General features: G+C 52.4%; 1 protein-coding gene across 7 annotated transcripts in view; it reads right to left on the bottom strand.

Annotated features, from left to right (window-relative positions):
- Window positions 1–3,403: 3,403 nt before the first annotated feature.
- Window positions 3,404–18,454, bottom strand: part of PTPRA (protein tyrosine phosphatase receptor type A) — a 127,220-nt gene continuing 112,169 nt past the window's right edge. For all 7 annotated transcript variants that reach the window (XM_075148409.1, XM_075148407.1, XM_075148412.1 and 4 more), the window contains 16 exons: window positions 17,838–17,974; window positions 16,081–16,171; window positions 15,528–15,604; window positions 14,333–14,369; window positions 12,961–13,058; window positions 12,696–12,815; window positions 11,771–11,937; window positions 10,636–10,771; window positions 9,750–9,899; window positions 9,533–9,626; window positions 8,044–8,120; window positions 6,343–6,477; window positions 5,539–5,664; window positions 4,893–5,044; window positions 4,439–4,574; window positions 3,404–3,735 (listed from right to left, as the gene is read on the bottom strand). In XM_075148409.1, the coding sequence (XP_075004510.1) occupies window positions 3,661–3,735; window positions 4,439–4,574; window positions 4,893–5,044; window positions 5,539–5,664; window positions 6,343–6,477; window positions 8,044–8,120; window positions 9,533–9,626; window positions 9,750–9,899; window positions 10,636–10,771; window positions 11,771–11,937; window positions 12,696–12,815; window positions 12,961–13,058; window positions 14,333–14,369; window positions 15,528–15,604; window positions 16,081–16,171; window positions 17,838–17,974 (1,808 nt within the window). In that variant the 3' untranslated portion in view covers window positions 3,404–3,660. The remainder of the gene's footprint in view (window positions 3,736–4,438; window positions 4,575–4,892; window positions 5,045–5,538; window positions 5,665–6,342; window positions 6,478–8,043; window positions 8,121–9,532; window positions 9,627–9,749; window positions 9,900–10,635; window positions 10,772–11,770; window positions 11,938–12,695; window positions 12,816–12,960; window positions 13,059–14,332; window positions 14,370–15,527; window positions 15,605–16,080; window positions 16,172–17,837; window positions 17,975–18,454) is intronic.

Raw genomic sequence — 18,454 nt, forward strand, 5'->3', positions numbered from 1 at the left:
GTGGGACAGCACCCTGGCACCCCTTTTTTTTTGGGGTGGGGGGGTGTGTCTGCCCCGCTGACCCCACTCTGGCTCGTCACCGCGGGCTCGGTTCCCGACGCAGCTCCCGGCGGCTGGGAAAGGGCCGGATCCAGCCCTGGCGGACCCCAGCCCCACGGACAACAAGTCCCCGGGGGATGCTCTTGGTGAAGGGGAAGGGGGAGGGAAAAGCAAATTCTCCGTGCCTCAGTTTCCCCAGCACCAGCTCCAATTTCACCAGTTCTCCCCCCATTTCAGGTTCATCGTCCCCAAATCGGGGCTGGACGCTGGCAACGGCCACGCAGCCCAAAGCCGCCGGCTCGGGGGATGCGACGGAGCCCGGGAAAGGGATTTAGGCAGGATCCGGCTCCGGATTATCTCCGGCAGCTGCTCGTGTCTCTGCTATTTGCAGTGGGATGCGGCAGGATGGGGCCACGGCAGATGCCCAGGCGAAAAGCGGGGGCACCTCCCCAGATCCCGAAATTCTTCTGTCCCCGCAGCGATCCCGGGGAAGGAAGGAAAAAAGGGGAAAAACTTCATTAATATCAGCGGGGAGCAGCCGGCACCCGGAGGGACAGAGGCGCTTGGGGAGAGCACCCGCGGTGGGTGAGCACGGCCCCCCCCATATCACAGGAGGGTCCCCGTTTCTTTGGCCAAAAGCCCCCCAAAGTCAGGAGTTAAAGTTTATTAACGAAGTTTATTAAAGATGTTGGGGTTCCTGAGGGGGTGCCAGGTGCTGGAGCGGGGATGACGGCAGCGGCGAGGTAATTTTTGGGGGGTGTTTTGAGTTGCTGCGGGGGTCCCTTTGCCTGTGTGCCCCCGCTGAGCCCCCCCCCACCCCCGGGGAAATCCCTCCCAGATGGAAAAGCTACACTGGAAAACAGGGATACCCCGGGGTGGCTTCTCCCATGATTTCCTAGATTTTAACCCCATGTCCCCCGAGTCTTCCTCGGGGGCAGGGATGTGACCGTCCCCAAGCCCTGCCACCCACCCCCCCCCCCCGCTCCCGACCACCACCCGGGGCGCCCAGCCAAATCCTTGGGGTGAAACCTCCGCTCCGAACCCAGTTCTCCCAGTGCCTGCAGCGGGGGATGGAGCTCCCCCAGCAAACCCGGGCACGGTCCCCCCGACTGCAGGAGGAACAAGGCGGGTGTTTCATCAGACACCTCTTTTTAACAAAAAAACTATTAAAATCAACCATATTAACCTCTTTTTTTTAATACGGAAGTGCTGCACCCCTGGGTCCTCAGGACTTTTCTTGGCCTTTTGGACTCTTCTTGTGCCCTGGCCCATCACCAGCCTTAGGGTTTCCTTCTATTTTTCTTCTTCTGGGAAGGGAAGGATAAAAACCAGCAGTTATTTTTTGCCTCCTGCCCTGATAACCCAACTTCATCTCCATGATGGAGCCTCCATTCAAAAAAAAAAAAAGAGGAAAACCCCCTAAACTTGTCTGGAGGGTGGCCAGGGCATCCCCCAGGCTGGAGAAGGGTCTCCTTCAGCTTTAAAAACCTGTGAAGGCTTTAGCAGTGACCATCTGGAGACCTTCTTGAGGTTTTAAACTGCAAGAGGGTAGGTTGAGATTGGACATAAGGAAGAAATTCTTTACGATGAGGGTGGTGAGGCACTGGAACAGGTTGCGCAGAGAAGTTATGGATGTCCCATCATTAGAAGTGTTCAAGGTCAAGTTGGACAGGGCTCTGAGCAACCTGGTCTAGTGGAAGATGTCCCTGCCCACAGCAGGGGGGTTGGACTAGATGATCTTTGAAGGTCCCTTCCAACCCAAACCATGCCATGATTCTGTGATTTGCATTTGCAGCTGTTTTGGTGGAGCCTCATCCAGCCAAGAGCAAGAAGTCACCTTGATTATGTTTAATTTCTGGCAGAGGGTCAGACCCCTTTGCCCCACGGATGGCCACGTCCTTCAAGCTCTGCTCTTACACTTCCCAGGTTTAGGACCATGCACATCCTTCCTGAGAAGCAGAAACACAGAAGCACCCTTGGCAGAGACCTCCGAGGTCTCCAGTCCAACCTCCTGCATGGAGCAGGACCAATGCCAAAGCTACAACAGGCTGCTTGGAGCAACCAGCAGGGTTTTGAACGTGCCCATGGACAGATCTTAGCAGCTTTTGAGATGCTAGGAGAAATAATCTGCAAACTCCTCCAGCATCTAGGGATGGAGGTCTCCTGGTCCAAGGATGGAGGCAAAGACCTGCAGCAGGTCGTGCGTTGGGCAAACGTATGCGTGTGTCGTGTAGCCCAGAGGTCCCTTCTCCCTGCTGCTACGGCTTGAGAAAGCCTGGTTGTCTCCTCTGGGACACAGAGCTCTTCTCCCCAGCCTTCATTCACACTTTCAAGGAGCACTGAGGGTACAGAGAAGAAAATAAAAGAAAATAAAATGAACCCATCCTCTGAACTAGCAGAGTTTCCCCAGATGGTCGGTGCTCTGGACCACGGCAATCAGAAGCCAAGATCTCCTGGGTTGCTCCAAAGCCCTTCTGCTGATGGCTTGGGTGGAGGTTGCTCTTACAGCTTAATTTTAGAGCTGGGGAATGAGGACGCTGGGCACAAGGACATCGTGGGTGTGGGGGGAAAACGGACGCAGCCCCAGCGAGCCCGATGCCTTTGAGATGGCTCCAAAATCTCTCTTTCGCTGCTGTTACAGACCAAGAGGAGGGAAGGGTCCGGGTGGCACTTGGGAAGAGACACAACGGGTGAGAACACGGAGCTCGGACCACGTGGAGCCACTTTCTCCTCCAGCCAGAGCCCCCAAACCCCATCGCTGCCGGGAGCAGGGTACCGCTCCCTCCTGGAAGGGACCAGTGGGGACAGCAGGGCCACCAGGAGCATCCATCGCGATAACCCCGATCCCTGCGGCAGGTCTAAAATCCGGCACCGAACACACGGGCGTTTCCTTCAGGGAGCAAAAACCCTTCTGTTTTTCTGGGTGGGTTTTTTTTGGGGGGGTTGAAATCCCAGCGGTCGCTGCTATGGTCACTACAGTCTCCAAACCAGCAGCACGTGGTGGCCTGACCCTGAAGGAGGAAACTTTTTTGCTTTTTATACAAAAATTAGGATATTTATATATATACACACACACAGAATAAGCTTTGTTTTTTTTTCTCCTTTTTTTTTTTTTTTAAAGAGCTGACCAGCGGAAAAATGTGAAACCATTTCCCTGCAGGTTCGGAAAAGCTTGTGCTTGTGGGGTTGTGGGTTTGTTTTTTTTTTTTTTCAGATGAGATCCAGGATGTCTTTTTCTTCTTTTTTTTCTTTTTTTTTTTTTAAAAAGGCTTTACTCCCTCAAGAAAAAAAAAAAAAAAAAAAAGATTTACAAACAAAATAACAGCCTGTATCAACTCTCCAGAAGAGAGATGGTATGACAATATTAATCCAAACATCACGCTATTTAATTCCCCAATAAAACATTGGAAAAAAAGGAGCCAACAGTATCTGCACTAACACTTTGCTACATATAAAATCTCCAGCTAATATGAAGCTTATGGTACCAACCTCTAAAACAGTTAAGATATATACACATATTTTTTGGGGGGGTATATTAACAAACAGAATATTACAAAATATTAAAGAAGGCAACTCTTCTGTCATTTGTTTCGGGGTGTGGATTTGTTTTTTTTTTTTTCTTCACTTGAAGTTGGCGTAGTCTGAGAAGGCGTCGATATATTCCTGCACCACCTTGTAGCAGAATTCGTACTGTTCCTGCGGGATGCGGGGAGAACACAGTGTTAGACCAAAGAAAGTTCACACCTGAGACACAATTTGATGCTTCACGGTCTGCGGCAACCTGGGACCGAGCATGGTCAGGTGTCCTCAGCCCAGACCGAGAGCAGGAACCGGATTCCCACCCGTGAGCACGTCCCACCTCCTTTGTGACCCCAAAACTGGGCTGCCCACCCTCCTTGCTGGGGTGCCACCAGCAAAAGAAACTCTGCTTTCCCCTTCCTCTCTGAGGTCCTATTTTGACCCCAAAGAGACTTCTTTTTAAATCCCTGAGCATCCTTGCAAGCCCGTCTTGCAAGACCTCATCTAGTCCTGCCTACTCCTCCCCTCCCTGCCACCCTGCCTGCCCAAGCCCCTGCCACAGCCGCTCCAGGACGGGTTTCCAGGCTCCTGGAGCCCATAAATACGTGGGCTGTGGCTGAGGATGTCTCCAAGGAGGCTCCTACAGCTTGTGTCAGTGCTCAAAAGGGGCTTGATGCCTTCAGCCAGCCAAGCTCCACTCTTCCAGTTGACCTGACAAGAGGAAGGGGAGATACCTCCTGACCCATCTCCATCCCTTATCCTTCATGGAGAGAGAAAACCTTCAACCAAGGAAGTTTTTGCTCAATGTTGCGTCCCCAGCCCATTCCCGCTGAGGTTTGGGGTGACAGGAGGAGTGTGGGGTGTGCTCAGCTGCGCTTACCAGTGTCTGCACCATATGCGGCCTCTGTAGTCTTAAACTCTTCACCGTCTGAAAGACGTCAAGAATCCCTTCTGCCTTCACCCTTTCCAGGACAGTGCTCAGCGCACAGAAGGTGCCTGTTCTTCCTGCTCCGGCACTGGCAAAGAGAAACCAGAAGGTAAAGGAAACCATCCGTCCTGACCGTGTTGGCTTTGCTCAGGGAACAATCCATAGGGGAACCACCGGACAACTGGAGGAGCCAAAGGACCTGCCCCAGACTCCTGGTTTAGCTAGGACACACTCTACAAGACTGAAGCCTCCTTGCTTAGCCGAGCGGGAAAACCCCGTACCACGTCTGCCCGGGCTGCTCCTGCTCAGCCCAAGTCTTCTGAGGGACATTTAACCATCTTCCAAGCTCCTTGCAGAGCAGGTCCCCTTGGAGGGGTGGCCAACCCCTGCTCTACCCGGGTTTTACCTGCAGTGCACAGTGATCGGGTGGTTGCCAGACTGCTGCTGCTGCTTCTGCACAGCCGCGATGATGTTGATCATTCCCTTCCCATCCCCGGGGATCCCAACTTCTGGCCAGCCGTGGAAATGAAACTGCCGAATCTGTCGGCTCTTGTTTTCCTGGTGGAAGAGCACAGCTCAAGGTCAGTAAGTTGGTGGGAGACCCGTACCAAGAAACCCACCAACTCAAGGCTTTGAGAAAACCACCTGCTTAGGAAAGTTGTCCGCTTGCGGAGGGGAGGCATTCCCGTGGCACGGAGCAGGGCAGGACGTGGGGAATGGGGAGCAGGAGGGAGGCTGGGTGGTGGGCACGGGGACAAGGCAGAAGGAGGACGAGGGCTGTTTGGTGGCAGCAGGGCAGAGGGGCTGGATGACAAGAGATCAGCAGGACAGGAACCCCCAGGGGTGGGAGGTAAGCGTAGGGAAGGCAGCGGGATTGCAGGGGATGGACACTACTTTGGGATGATGGGGAGATGATGGAGCTGAAGATGCCAGAGGGAAGGTTCAGCACTTGCAAGAGGAACCGCAAAGCACCATGAACACCAACGGAGGTTAACAACCGCCAAACCCAAGAGCACTCAGAGCTTCCCACTGGAAGAAGGCCAGACTCTTACCCTGGTGTTCGTTACCAGCAGGTCCCGCACCGTATAGCTCTCGCACTCCTCCTCTTTTTTCAGCTCCACAGTGATGTCTCCATAGGACACTGAGCCGTCAGATGGCCAGTACTGGGCACACTTCTCCTGAGAAAGCATTACAGGAAGAGACAGGGTGAAGACCCCACCCTTTTCCTGTCGGCTTGAATGGAAGGAGTCTTCTCCTGCAGCTGACAGCTGCCCAAAGCCACGTGGGATCTCATAGAATCATAGAATGGTTTGGGTCGGATGGGACCTTAAAGATCATCTAGTCCAAGGCCCCTGCCGTGGGTAGGGACACCTTCCACTACATCAGATGGCTCAAAGCCCCGTCCAACCTGACCTGAACACTTCCAGGGATGGGGCATCCACAACTTCTCTGGACAACCTGGTCCAGTGTTTCACCATCCTCACAGTAAAGAATTTCTTCCTAACATCTAGTCTAAATCTACCCTCTTTCAGTTTAAAACCGTTACCCCTCATCCTGTCACTATCTCATGGGCTCGCTTCGGAGACGAGATGCCCACTACACCCAGAGGTGCTTTGAGAACTGAGGGTCCAGACTTGGTTTATTGAACATCTCCCCACCCTGGGTCTACCAACATCCGGATTCTTTGCATTAGAAGTAGGGGCTGAAATTTGTCTCTTGCATGGCTTTGCTAGAGAAAGGGTGAAAGAGCACCCAATGCATGTGGCGCTGGCAATGCCGTGGCCATCGGGAGATTTTAAGGGGTCACACTGGGCTATTTTGCCGGTGCTCCAGTGCAGCTAACCCCAGGCACTTACCTGGCCTCTCTCCTCCAGCTCCGTTAGCATCACTATGGAGCAGGATTTCCACTCCCAGATCATCCTCCAGAAGTCCTCTATCGTGTGCTGCAGCGGTCCTTGGCTGGCGATATAGGAATCCTTCTGGCGATAACCCTGCAATGTGAAAACAGGGTTAGTGGTGAATCGGCAGCGCCTGGATGCCAGGAGCAGCGGGAGGAACACTCCTGGACACAGTCAGGTTACCAAGCTCAGTGAATTTTTGGGAGCATCGTGAGTGTCTGTGTGAATGACCACAGCCCGGGCAGAGAAACCTGCTCTCATGGCGGGCTACGTCCCCACGCACGGGCACTACCACACCGCCGCTCGCAGCTGAGGTGCCATCAGTCGGCGCTTTACTGCGGCAAGACCTTTGTTTTTAAAGAAATGCAGCTGCAGGGTCATATCCCCTAGGCATGCACGGCCTCGTCCGTTTGGTGAAGAAAGATTTGGGTTTCCAACATTTCTAAGCAATGTTGCAAAGTCTGAGTGCTGTAGCAGAGCCTTGCCTAAGCTCCAAGTACTTCAGGTATGATTTTTACTGGGGATTTTTGGAAGAAGTAAGCAAGACTAGATGGAATTAGATGACCTTTAAGGTTCCTTCCAACCCAAACCATTCTATCATCTATGAAAACCAGTAGTAAGTCTGGGTGACTCTGGCTCTTCCACAACCACAAAGTGCTTCTGTTTCCAAAATCCCTCCGATGTTCCCCTGTGCCCTCGCTGCAGACTGTGACTAAAGATGCTTCGTCATTTGGAGCTTGTCATTTAAGCAAAGTTCAGCAGAGGCAGGAAATTGAATCCTCAACAAAAATTGCTTATGTGACATTTAAGCTTTCTGATCTCAACGCACTGCAGCTGCTCCCGGCTGCGTTGTGTCGGATGCTCACGCAGCCAGAGCAACCCGCGGGGACCCAGCAAAGGAGATTTCAGGGAGCGATTAATTTGGGATGTTATAACTGGGAATAAGCTGGTTTTACTGGTTCAACCCATGGCAGTAATTGTCCTTTGGGGGGAAAAAAAACCAACCTTGCCATTAGGAGATGAAAATAGAAATTGGGCTAGAAAAGAGCAGGGCTCTGTCACTTAGCCAGCGCTGGCATCACGGCCTGAAGATAAATACTCAGACGAGATGTCCCCCTGAAGTCAACAGGATTACTCACGAGAAAAGGATGTGCAATCACTTACCTCCTTCTCGGAGGGAGGAAAGCACTTAACCTCTCTGCCTCGCCTCCTCCCGTCACTCAGACAGGTATAATGGGATTGACCTGGTTTTTCTCAAGGGTTTTGGGATCCGTGTATTGATCCATTACCTAATCTAGTAGATGTTTTCTGACCAAATGAGCAGTGCCATATAGCAATCATTTCCACAGCTACGTGCATCCGCTTCTCCAAAGCCATCAGCAGAGCCCGGAGTTGCAGAAGTGAGACCAAGATTGGGAGGGTCTGCTCAAGCTCCAGCTCTCCTCTCCCACCATCCATGGGTCACAAGGAAACTGTGTATACAGAGGGGTTTCTTGGAGAAAGAAACTAGCACCATCCGGTGACACGAAGCGAAGTCAAGTGGAAAGAGCCTCACGAAACCCAGAGAAATGTTTTGGGACAAATCCTTTCCATAGGAAGCAGTGTGAGGTAAAGACCTTCCATTGGGACGAGATGAAAAGAAGATTAAAGAAGACTCACGTCAATGAAGGAAGCATTTACATAGTCTGTGTTCTCTTCACCTCTCTTCACTGGAATGATTACTCGGTTGAATTCATCTGAAACAGAAGCGAAATGATCTGAGTTTTGGGGAACACCTTCAAAGCATGACTCCTTGATAACCATGCATGGCCTTTAGCTGAGAAGTCACCAACCCCTAGGTGAGAGGACAGAGATATGAGAAGGGGAGCCCTGTGTTTACAGCACCCATTTGGGATGAGGAGACTCAGTTCTGCTTTCTGCCATGCCCTGGTTTGGGAAAGGAGAAGGGGATGCTGAGGACTGAAGGAGCAGGACCTGCTCAACTCAGGGACTACCTTCTCCCTCAAGGCAGAAAGCCTCAGCAGCATAAACCTGCTGAGAAGAAAGTCATGGCAGGGACAGGGCAGAATGAAAGCAAGAAAGTCCTGGGCGCAGCGTTATATTTGGCCATGAAAAACCACCTGCCCTTGATTCTGCCCCATCCCTTCATGCTACCCCTGCTTGAGCAGGGGGTTGGACCAGATGACCTCCAGATGTCCCTTCCAACCTCAGCCAGTCTGTGACTCCACAACTGCAGGCACAAATGCCTCTGTCTTGACAGCTCCTGAGCACTCACAGAATCACAGAGTGGTTGAGGTGGGAAGGGACCTCCGGAAGACATCTGGTCCAACCCCTCTGCTCAAGCAGAGCCACCCAGAGCCGGCTGCCCAGGACTGTGTCTAGATGGCTTTTGAAGACCTCCAGGGAGCGAGATCCACAACCTCCCTGGGCAACCTGTGCTGGTGCTCGGTCATCCTCACAGTCAAAAAGTGTTTCCTGATGTCCAGAGGGACCCTCCTGTGTCCCACTTTGTGCCCATTGCCCCTTGTCCTGTCACTGGGCACCGCTGGAAAGAGCCTGGCTCTGTCCTCTTTGCACCCTCCCTTCAGGTGTTTGTAGACATTGATGAGACCCCCCGGAGCCTTCTCTTCTCCAGGTCCCAGCTCTCCCAGTCTTTCCTCATAGCAGAGATGCTCCCGTCCCTTCATCATCTTCGTGGCCCTTTGCTGGACTCTCTCCAGTCTGTCCATGCCTCTCTTGTACTGGGGAGCCCAGCACTGGACACAGTGCTCCAGGTGTGGCCTCACCAGTGCTGAGCAGAGGGGAAGGATCACCTCCCTCAACCTCTGGCAATGCTTTGTCTAACGCAGCCCAGGACACCACTGGTTTTCTTTGCAGCAGGGCACAACACTGGCTCATGGTCAACTTGGTGTCCACCAGGACCCCCAGGCCCTTTCCTGCCAAGCTGCTTTCCAGCTGGGTGACCCCCAGCACATACTGGTGCCTGGGGTTGTTCCTCCCCAGGGGCAGGGCTTTGCACTTCTCCTTGTTGAACATCATGAGGTCCCTGTTGGCCCACTTCTCCAGCCTGACTCCTGTCCCCACAACCACCCAAACGGTCCCCTCACCCACCGGGCGTACTTCCGCCAGGTAGACAAGCAAGTCTTACATGGAATTATCTGAAGCACCCTATTCTTCTTCATGTTTGCCGGCAAGTTGCCCGTTCTCATCTTGTCGTTCTGAATTTTGATTGAAGTGAGCTTCTGCAGAGGAAGGAACGAAAGCAGAGACAGCTTTCAGAGCCACCCCACGCCAGGCAAGGGCATGGTGGTCCCCGGAGCCCAGCACCCTCCGAGCGGTTCCACCAGGACAAGAACCACGCTCACCTTGAACTCCTCTTCCAGCCCGTTGCTGCTGGTCCCTGGTACTTTGTTGTAGATCTTCTGGAGGTGGATCTCTAATGAGGTCACCTCCAGCTCTGTGTCACCGTAGAGATAGTGCTCCAGAAGTGCTTGGTATATAAACACATACTGCATCTGCAAGGGTTGCAGGGAGAAGCCATCAGCCTCCGCTCCACGCTCAGCGAGCCCATCCCGGTGCCCGCGCACATGCTGGCAGCAAAGCCACCACCCCACTGCCCACCCATGCTCGCTGGGCATGTGGCACCCCTCCGAGACCCCAGAAAAGTGGGTAACAACCTATTTGCTACACAACGCAAAGCTAACATGGCACAAAACTTTCTCCAAGTCTGGAGAAAAGGAGGCTGAGGAGAGACCTTTTCACTCTCTACACCTACCTGAAAGGAGGTTGTAGAGAGGTGGGGGTCCATCTCTTCTCCAAAGTAACAAGTGATAGGACCAGAGGAAACAGTCTCAGGGGAGGTTTAGATTGGACATTAGGAAAATGTCTTCACCGAAAGGGTTGTTAGGCATTGGAACAGGCTGCCCAGGGAAGTGGTGGAGTCACCACTCCTGGAGGTATTTAAAAGACGTGTAGATGCGGTGCTTAGGGACATGGTGTAGTGGTGGACTGGGCAGTGTTAGGTTCACGGTTGGACTTGATGATCTTAAAGGTCTTTTCCAACCTAAATGATTCTATGATTCTATGAAGGACATTCAAAAGAGCAGGACCCAGCGAAAGGCTCACTTGATGCAGTATCCTCCCAAAACGAGGGATGATCAACCTACACGTAGGCTTTGCTGCAGGCTGGGTACCAAAATCTAACTAACTCCAGCGAACAAAGCCCAGACGGGACCGCAGCAGCACACTTACATCTGTCTGTACCATCTGGCAGCGCTGAGCCCGGATCCGGCTCACGAAGCCGTAAACGTCCACCTTCCTCTCCGCGTGCATCATGTCCAGCATGGCATCGATGACGATAAAAGTGCCCGTGCGTCCTACCCCGGCGCTGAAAGAGCAGAGGGGACAAGCGGTCAGTGCAGCAGTGTTGGCATTGGGGTCCCTCAAAGAGCAGCTGGGAGCGAGCCAGACGCTTCCCAGCAGTGAGTAAATAGCAAAATCTGTTGTGGGGATGAGAGAGGTCCTCAGCCTGGTGTTCAGTGTCGCCTGGGTTTTGCAGAGAGATGCACACAGCATCTACAGCAACCGCCGCGCATGAAGGCACCGAGCAGGGTGAGCCAAAGCAAAACCTGAGCCAGCTACGGCTTCCAGAGTCTTATGTGCTGCCTGTTCCTACCAGCTGCCTGCTGTTCCTTCCAGTCACCCTCCATCACGTGAAGGTGAGCCCACTGGGAAGCATTGTTTCTGTGCTGGTAACTCAACCATTAAGGAGAAGAAGAAAGATAAGGCCAGCAGACGCTATGGAAAGACAAAGCTCTTTTGTCAGCTGCCTTCTGAGAAGAAAGGTGGAAAGATGGACTTGGGAGGTTGCAAATGTGATCATCATCTCTGCTTTTAACCATGCAGCTTTCTCGTATTGAAACACGGACAGCCTCTGTGGCTCACCCAGGCTTGCTGCTGTGCCTGAAACCACTCCTCGTGAGGTCAAACACCGTGGTCCCTGCTCCCAGGCATGCTGTCAGCTGAGTACTGCCTTCCCGCAACAGGAGATGTTGCCCTCTCGTGCCCAGGGCAGTGGAGAGCCAAGGGAGATGCCACCAGTGCCCAGCAGTGGTGCTTAGCTTGGCTCACTCGGCATCCAGTTAACCCAAATGAAGACCACTCAACACGAGTTGTAACACCATGACATTGCTGATTCCAAGAAGTTCCTTCAATTCACATGCATTTTTTTGAATGTTGCCATATGGAACATTCCCATTTAACATGGGGAAGTTAAATAAAAATAATAAAAAAAGGCCTGACTGAAAAAAAATCCTTTTAGTATTAAATAGGAGACGCTTTCCAAGTGACCCAGGAGAGGCAGAGGTCAGCTGTGACAAGGATTTACCTGCAGTGCACTACTATTGCTCCCGCGTATTGGGGGTTACACGTCTTCACCTTCTTCAAGAACTTCAGCATCCCGATGGGGGTGAAGGGGACCCCGAAGTCGGGCCAGCTGGTGAAGTGGAACTGAGTCACCAGGCGCTGAGGCTTCTTGTTCGTGACGTCGCCGACCTGAAGGGGAAACACGTATTCAAATTAATGATAAATATTCAGATTTCCCTTCTTTCCCCAAAAGCAAGGGCAGAGAAGGAGCTACAGCCCCAAGACTGAGCTGGAAGGCTCAAGAAGCACTAGCATACACAAGCCGAAAGGGCACGGACCCAGGCTCTGGGGCCAAATTACTCTCTAAAAGCAGGACATTTTAATCGCCCAGCATCACATCCCGCATCCAAGGGGTGAGTGATGCCAGCCCGGCCTCAGCTGTGGCTCCGACCTGGCAGAGGCTGCTGTATGAAAACAAACAGAGCGACTAAATCACTCAGAGTCTCCTCGGAGGATGAGAAAATGTAGCGACAGATGGGAAAACAATCAAAACCAACGCATACGGCGCTGGATTTTGTCTTGGCTCATGGGATAAATCTGATTATTTGCAGGCATTAAGTATCTGTGGGTGAGAGCAGAAACCGATACTGGTAACAGCAAGTGGACTGAATTTCAGCCCTGGCATCCATCAGCTTCCCTGCTCTCAGTACAGCCGTGCTGGTACCCACTGGGAACGGGCTCCCAGGCGTTTAAGGTGAATAAATTCTTAATAGCTCTGGTTAAAAATGGATGCTGGGGTCATTTCATCCCAACTCTGCTCTCTCAGCACCTCAGAGGAGTCGAGGAGCACACCAGCGCCTGTTGGATGTCCAGCGCAGAGAGGGGAGGGATGGGATGGGATGGGATGGGATGGGATGGGATAGGATGGGAGACGCAAACCCTGGCACCTGCTGGATGCAGAACTTCCGCACGGTGTAATCCACCAGGACGGTCACATCCTCCACGGACACTCGGATGTTCCCGTAGGTCCAGCAGCCCTGATCCGGCCAGTACTGAGCACACTTACACTGTTGGGAGACAAAATGGGCGCAGGTGGGCTCTGGTCCCTTGCAAGCCTGGGACCGGCTTCAAGACATGCCCATGGGCATGAGATGTGCCGGATTCAGACGAAGCTGGGTTAGATACCAGCCCATGAAGTGCTCTGGCACCTACCTCTTTCCTCTCTTTCAGGTTGGTCACCATGACAATTGTTGCTGTGTTTTGCTCCCAAATCATCCTCCAAAAATCGTTCACGGTTTCTTCCTTTGGTCCTAAGGGGAAGGTAGAAAGAAATGTGGTCTTCGGGATCAACTCCTCAAGCGCTGAGACCGAAACCCAGCGTGTGAACTCACACGTGGTGGATGATGCAACGCATTTTTTGCCAATAGATGTCAGCACAGGAGGCATTTTGGTGTCCCGGAATGTCGGCTAACCCAAGGAACAATCCTCTCACACAAAAGCTTGGCTTTTTGGATACGTTTTATGATAAGGAATTCCATTTTTAGCCCAAGAAGGGGAAATCAGACAAATGGAGCACGGAAACGACTTGCCCAAGGTCACCCAGGGAAACTGTGGCCGTCACAAGTAGCTCGCAGAAGTCCTGTCCCCGAGCCTTGTGCTTTAACCACGGGATCCCATTTCAATATAGCACAAGAATAGTTACCTGCTGCCTGCCAGACAAGGAGTTGACTCAGCCTAGACCTCCCCTGCTAAGCCTGAGGCTAAGGGCGAGCCAAGAGAACAGCAGAGCCAAAGCTTTACCCCAGCCTGGTATCACTGATGGACCTGATCCAGCCTTCCTTCTCCAGCGAGAGCCAGGCAAACTGGCAGGTGATGTCCTAACCCACTTGCAAGTCAAGAGTGGAAACGCAAAACACCTCCCACGAGCAGGTAACCCCCTTTGGCTGACACGAACCCCCCTACAAGTGGGTTGATTTTAGGGATGCGTTTGGACCGGTACAAGGAAAGCAAGAGAGCCGGAGGGCTACGGACGGTGCATACAAGCCGGTGACGCACTGGCTGGGGGCAATCGAGCTTGGGAAGACTCGTGATGCTTGTTGCTCTCAATAGTCCTGCCTCCCTTCTGAAGACCACAGTGAAATTTCTCTCCAAGGGTACAAGCCCATGTTATTGTCTGCTGAGGTTTAAAAAGGAGCAAAATGAAACCAGATTAGCGTGGTGCTCTCCATAACAACAGACTTGGGGAATTTAATTAAGCAGCTCACTGGCAATATTTCCAGAGATACCAACCACCTGCAGCTGTGGGCCAGGGTGGAAGGACAAGGCTGAGGGCAGAAACGCTTTGACACGCTCCAGCAATTGGTATTGCACAGGTAGGGCGTCTCTTCCTCCCCCAACACATCCAGCACTGGTCTTTGACCAGCAAAACCATTTTGGGAACAAACTGTGGACCAGCCAAGCCTCCTTTTGACCAGGGAGCTCTGCAAGGCGCTGTGCTGTGGTTAGCCTGGCACAGCTTTGCAGAACAGAAGGACCCCAGCCCGACGGCCACCAGACAGAGCTACAGGAATAACTGAGCATTTACCTTGTGCAGCAATGAACTTGTTTTTCTCTTGGTACCCCTACAGAGAAAAGGAGAAAAAGGAAGACAAATGAAAAACCTGTATTTTTCTAACACAAGAGTCATGAAGTGTAGCTACATCATTAATAAACAGAGACATCACCTGCCCTGTTGCTCACTCCCCCCTGTGCAGAGAAGGGGCTGCAGCCTCGGAGGGGAGAAACAGCTCCAACAGCAGGGCAGAAATAATGGAAAATCCCTGTGCAGAGGGCCCTTGCCCAGAGCAACACTCCCCACGCTCACATAATGAGGAATGACCCCGCTTTTGGCACAAAACACTAATGAAGTGGCACCCGACAGCCCTTCTGCTGGGGTCAGACCCTGTATCCGGAGCATCACGTGAAAATCAGCATTAATCTTTGGGAGATGGGGCTGTTGAACTCATGGGGATTGATTTTGTGTATTTCCTAACGGATTTTTTTTTATTGGTGAAGAAAGGAAAAAGCTCTTTTGGGTCTTGCTTTTCTACATGTGCCTCCATCTCTCTCAAAGTCTACTTCTTCACATTATCATTCCAACTTATTTGAGCTATATGGTGGTAACCATATAGGACCCATCTCCTCCTAGAAGCAGAGCAGGGCAATGTTGCTTCTATTTTAGCTGGGTTCCTTGATTTCTTTTTCACCCCCTTCCCATGTCCAGGCCTGCAAGCTGGGAAATACCGATGATTAACCAGCCATACCACTCATCAACCATTAATCAGAAATCCCCAATTCCTGCAGGAATGATTCCCAAAGCCCTTCCAAACCTGCCGGTTCAGCTTTGCAGCACCCCAAGGAGTGCAAGTGCTTCTCATTATTTTAGAAGTGGAGAAAAGAGAGGTGGGAAGAGATGGGACTATGGCAAAGCAGCTGAGCAAGGGCAGAGTTACAGCTAGAATTTGAGTTCCAGCTCTCAGCCTCTTACTCCAACAACACTCGTCTGGGCTCAAGGCGCAGAGCGAAGCACAGTGAGCCACACAAAGGTTACGAGATCAAAAACCAGCCTAATTTATTGCTCCAGAGAAGCTGGGGAGATGTTAACGTAGGAGGTAGTTTCTTAACCATCCTCTCCCAGGCACAAGTCACACCCCATAAAGGCCCCACGCTCCTGGTGGGACCAGGCACCACCGGCCGGGGCGCAGCCGGTGGGGATTTCCTCTTCAAATCACAAAACTCACATTAATGAAGGAGGCGTTGATGTAGTCAGAGTCAGGAACTCCCTCGACAGGAGTCAGGTGAACCCTGGAATGATCATCTGGAGGAAAATTAAAACTTTGCATTAAAAACAACTCCCTCCATGTAGCTGATACCTGGCGTCGTGAGAAAGCCGGGTGTTGGAGCAGAGCCCAGGCTTGCTGGCTCCCCCCCACAAACAAACACCTTTATGCCCCCAAATTCTTTTTGCTGAAGAGGTGCTAGACCTCGCACAAGGAAGTTTTTCTTCTGCACACATTTGAGGAAGCCCCTGAGGCAGCCCACCGCCCCACGCTGCCCAGCAAGAGCTGGCCATTTCGGCATTTCCCATCCATTTAATTTTCCATGGCCTCCTGGCCACTGACAGCTCCAGGGAGCTCCTCCTAGTAGGCAGCTAAAGCTAAAGCAGATGCAGCCACCCATCTAAGAGGTGAAATGAGCTCAACCATGTCCTTGCCCGTCCCAAAAACAGGAACAGGGAGCCCTGGCAGCAGCACCGGCCATGCCCCTCCCCGCCCAACGTGCTCCGATACCTACAGGGCAAAATGTTCACGTATCTGTTCTTCTCCTTGTTCTCCTCCTTGGAAGCAGCTTCACACGTGGCCTGTATGGGACACGCTGGGAGAGCCTGCAATGGCAGAAAAGGGGGTTTTCCATGATGTTCTTACTCATGGCACAGCAGTAACCACAACGCAACCGGCACGTCGGCACATGCTGCATCCGAGCATCCCATCGGAGGGTGGTCGCCCTTTGCTGGCCTCCGGGAGGTAGGTGAGCAGCAACCCCTTGTCCACCTGCCCCTTCAGACGTGTCCCCACCACCCACACCCCTCACCTCTACCCCAGCACCAGCTACTCGTCCCCATCCAGCTCAAGGTGACCATTTAAATAGCCTGGGCTGGACCAGAGAGAGCAAATCCCTTCTGAAACGTGACATCTGGAATCTCAGGACCCACGAACACGAGGTGGCAGCAAAGCCTCCGACACCAAACCCACCAGCCCAGGGATCAGGGAGCTTATTTCTGCCCACGGAGGCTCCTGCTGAGATTTCCTCTCTTAACAGTGATGCTTAACCCGATTAAACCCCCTGCGCCAAGCCCCCATCGCCCGAGCACACCCAGCGATGGGGAGGAGCACCCATGCAGGGAGTTACTCTCCATCCAGCGGCGCCGGGCACCTGTGGGTTGGGGGGTGCTGGAGTCACAGGCGATGTTGTGCCGGTCACAGCAGCCGGGTTTCACGCTCAAGCAGAGGAGGTGCTTCCCCAGCACCGTTATTCCACATCCTCTTTGAATAGCGAAGAGGATGAGAAGGTATCGGAGGGATTCACCATCCCTCCCAGCTGACAGGACAGACGTGCTTCAGCAACGGAAGTCTTCAAGGCAATTGAGTATTTATAACCTGAAACCGCCCCTCCCCGGGCATTCATTGCACCTATTTAGTTTCATCGAAGCGTGGCCAGGAAGGGTATCAAGTTGTGCAACAGCTGGAGAAAGTCCGGTGGCTTTTTTTTAATCTTCTCGTCGTCCTCATATTGCTGTATCATGCCTTGGACCTAAGGTTTTATCTATTTGCAGATGACACCTTTGCAGCGCAGACAAGCAGATCAACAGTGGATTTTCTTTCTTTAATTAGGCTGATGGGAGAGTTCAGGTAGTTCAGCATCTCCTACGTTACATGCTGTGATGCTCCAGCCAGTTATTTAACTTTGTCCCCTACCTCATTATTGCTCTGCTTATTTTTGTATTGCCAAGGTGAAACAGGTTTATTGTCAGAAGAAGTTGCAGAGCTCAGCAACATCAGGAAGAGGTTGTAGCCATCTCAGAAGAGATGCTCCAGCATCGTGGGATAACCACAATACCTGAATTATTACTCACTGTTGAAGACCAACTGTTGTCCTATAAATTGCCATCATTCTGTTTCAGGGTTAACAGCTCACTGAAATAGATGGGGTCATTTCTGTTTCTCTGTCAGAGCTCTTGTTGTGGCTGTTTGTGGATTTAAGCCATGAGGATCGGGAGGAGGGAGGGAGGCAGCGGGCAGAAAGAAAAGCAGCAGGCAGGGAAGCTCTGGAAGACTCCATGACATCCAGGACTCTTCCCGAAGCCAGTTACCCGCTGGGTCGATGTGCCGTCCCCAAGCTAGCTACCATTGCACACTGCAGCTCCTCTCTGATGTACCAGCCGTTTTGTCCCTGCTTTATGAAGTCAGACCAGATTTTGCCCCGCTGTGCATCGTAAGCCTGACACCGAGAGCTGCCTGCGGGATTTAAGGGCAAGAAGCAAAGACACTTACGTTGAACTCCTCCCGAAAGAGCTTGTTGTCATCTGCCATCCGGCGGTTGATCTCCTCTTCCAGCTTATCGACAGGCAGAGGTGGGTATTTACGGTTGGTGCTGGGGGAGCGGGCGAGCAGCGGCATGCTCTGAGGCTCTGCAACGACACCCATGCATCAGAGGTGCTCACCCAGCCGCTCCCGGTGCCCAGCACTCATCCATGTCCAGGTGGGCACAGAGACCTCACACACCCCAGGCTGTCCGCTTTTAGGACCACCTCACATCCTCACTGTCCTGTATTTTCATAGAATCATAGCATGGTTTGGGTTGGAAGGGACCTTAAAGATCATCTAGTTCCAACCCCCCTGCCATGGGCAGGGACATCTTCCGCTAGACCAGGTTGCTCAAAGCCCCATCCAACCTGGCCTTGAACACTTCCTGGCTTTTTGTTCTTCCTACAGACGGTGCACGAAAATTTGGGGATGTTACGATAACGCGAAACTCTTTCAGCACCCTGTGGTTGAGTGTTACACTGTCGTAGAGGCAGGACAGGGCAATGAGGACCAAGACTAACAACACCACACAATGCTACAGGCTTGGGGAAGAGGGGCTGGAAAGCTGCCCAGAGGAAAAGGAC

Source organism: Calonectris borealis, chromosome 4 (assembly GCF_964195595.1).
Source record: "Calonectris borealis chromosome 4, bCalBor7.hap1.2, whole genome shotgun sequence".
Lineage (NCBI taxonomy): Eukaryota > Metazoa > Chordata > Aves > Procellariiformes > Procellariidae > Calonectris > Calonectris borealis.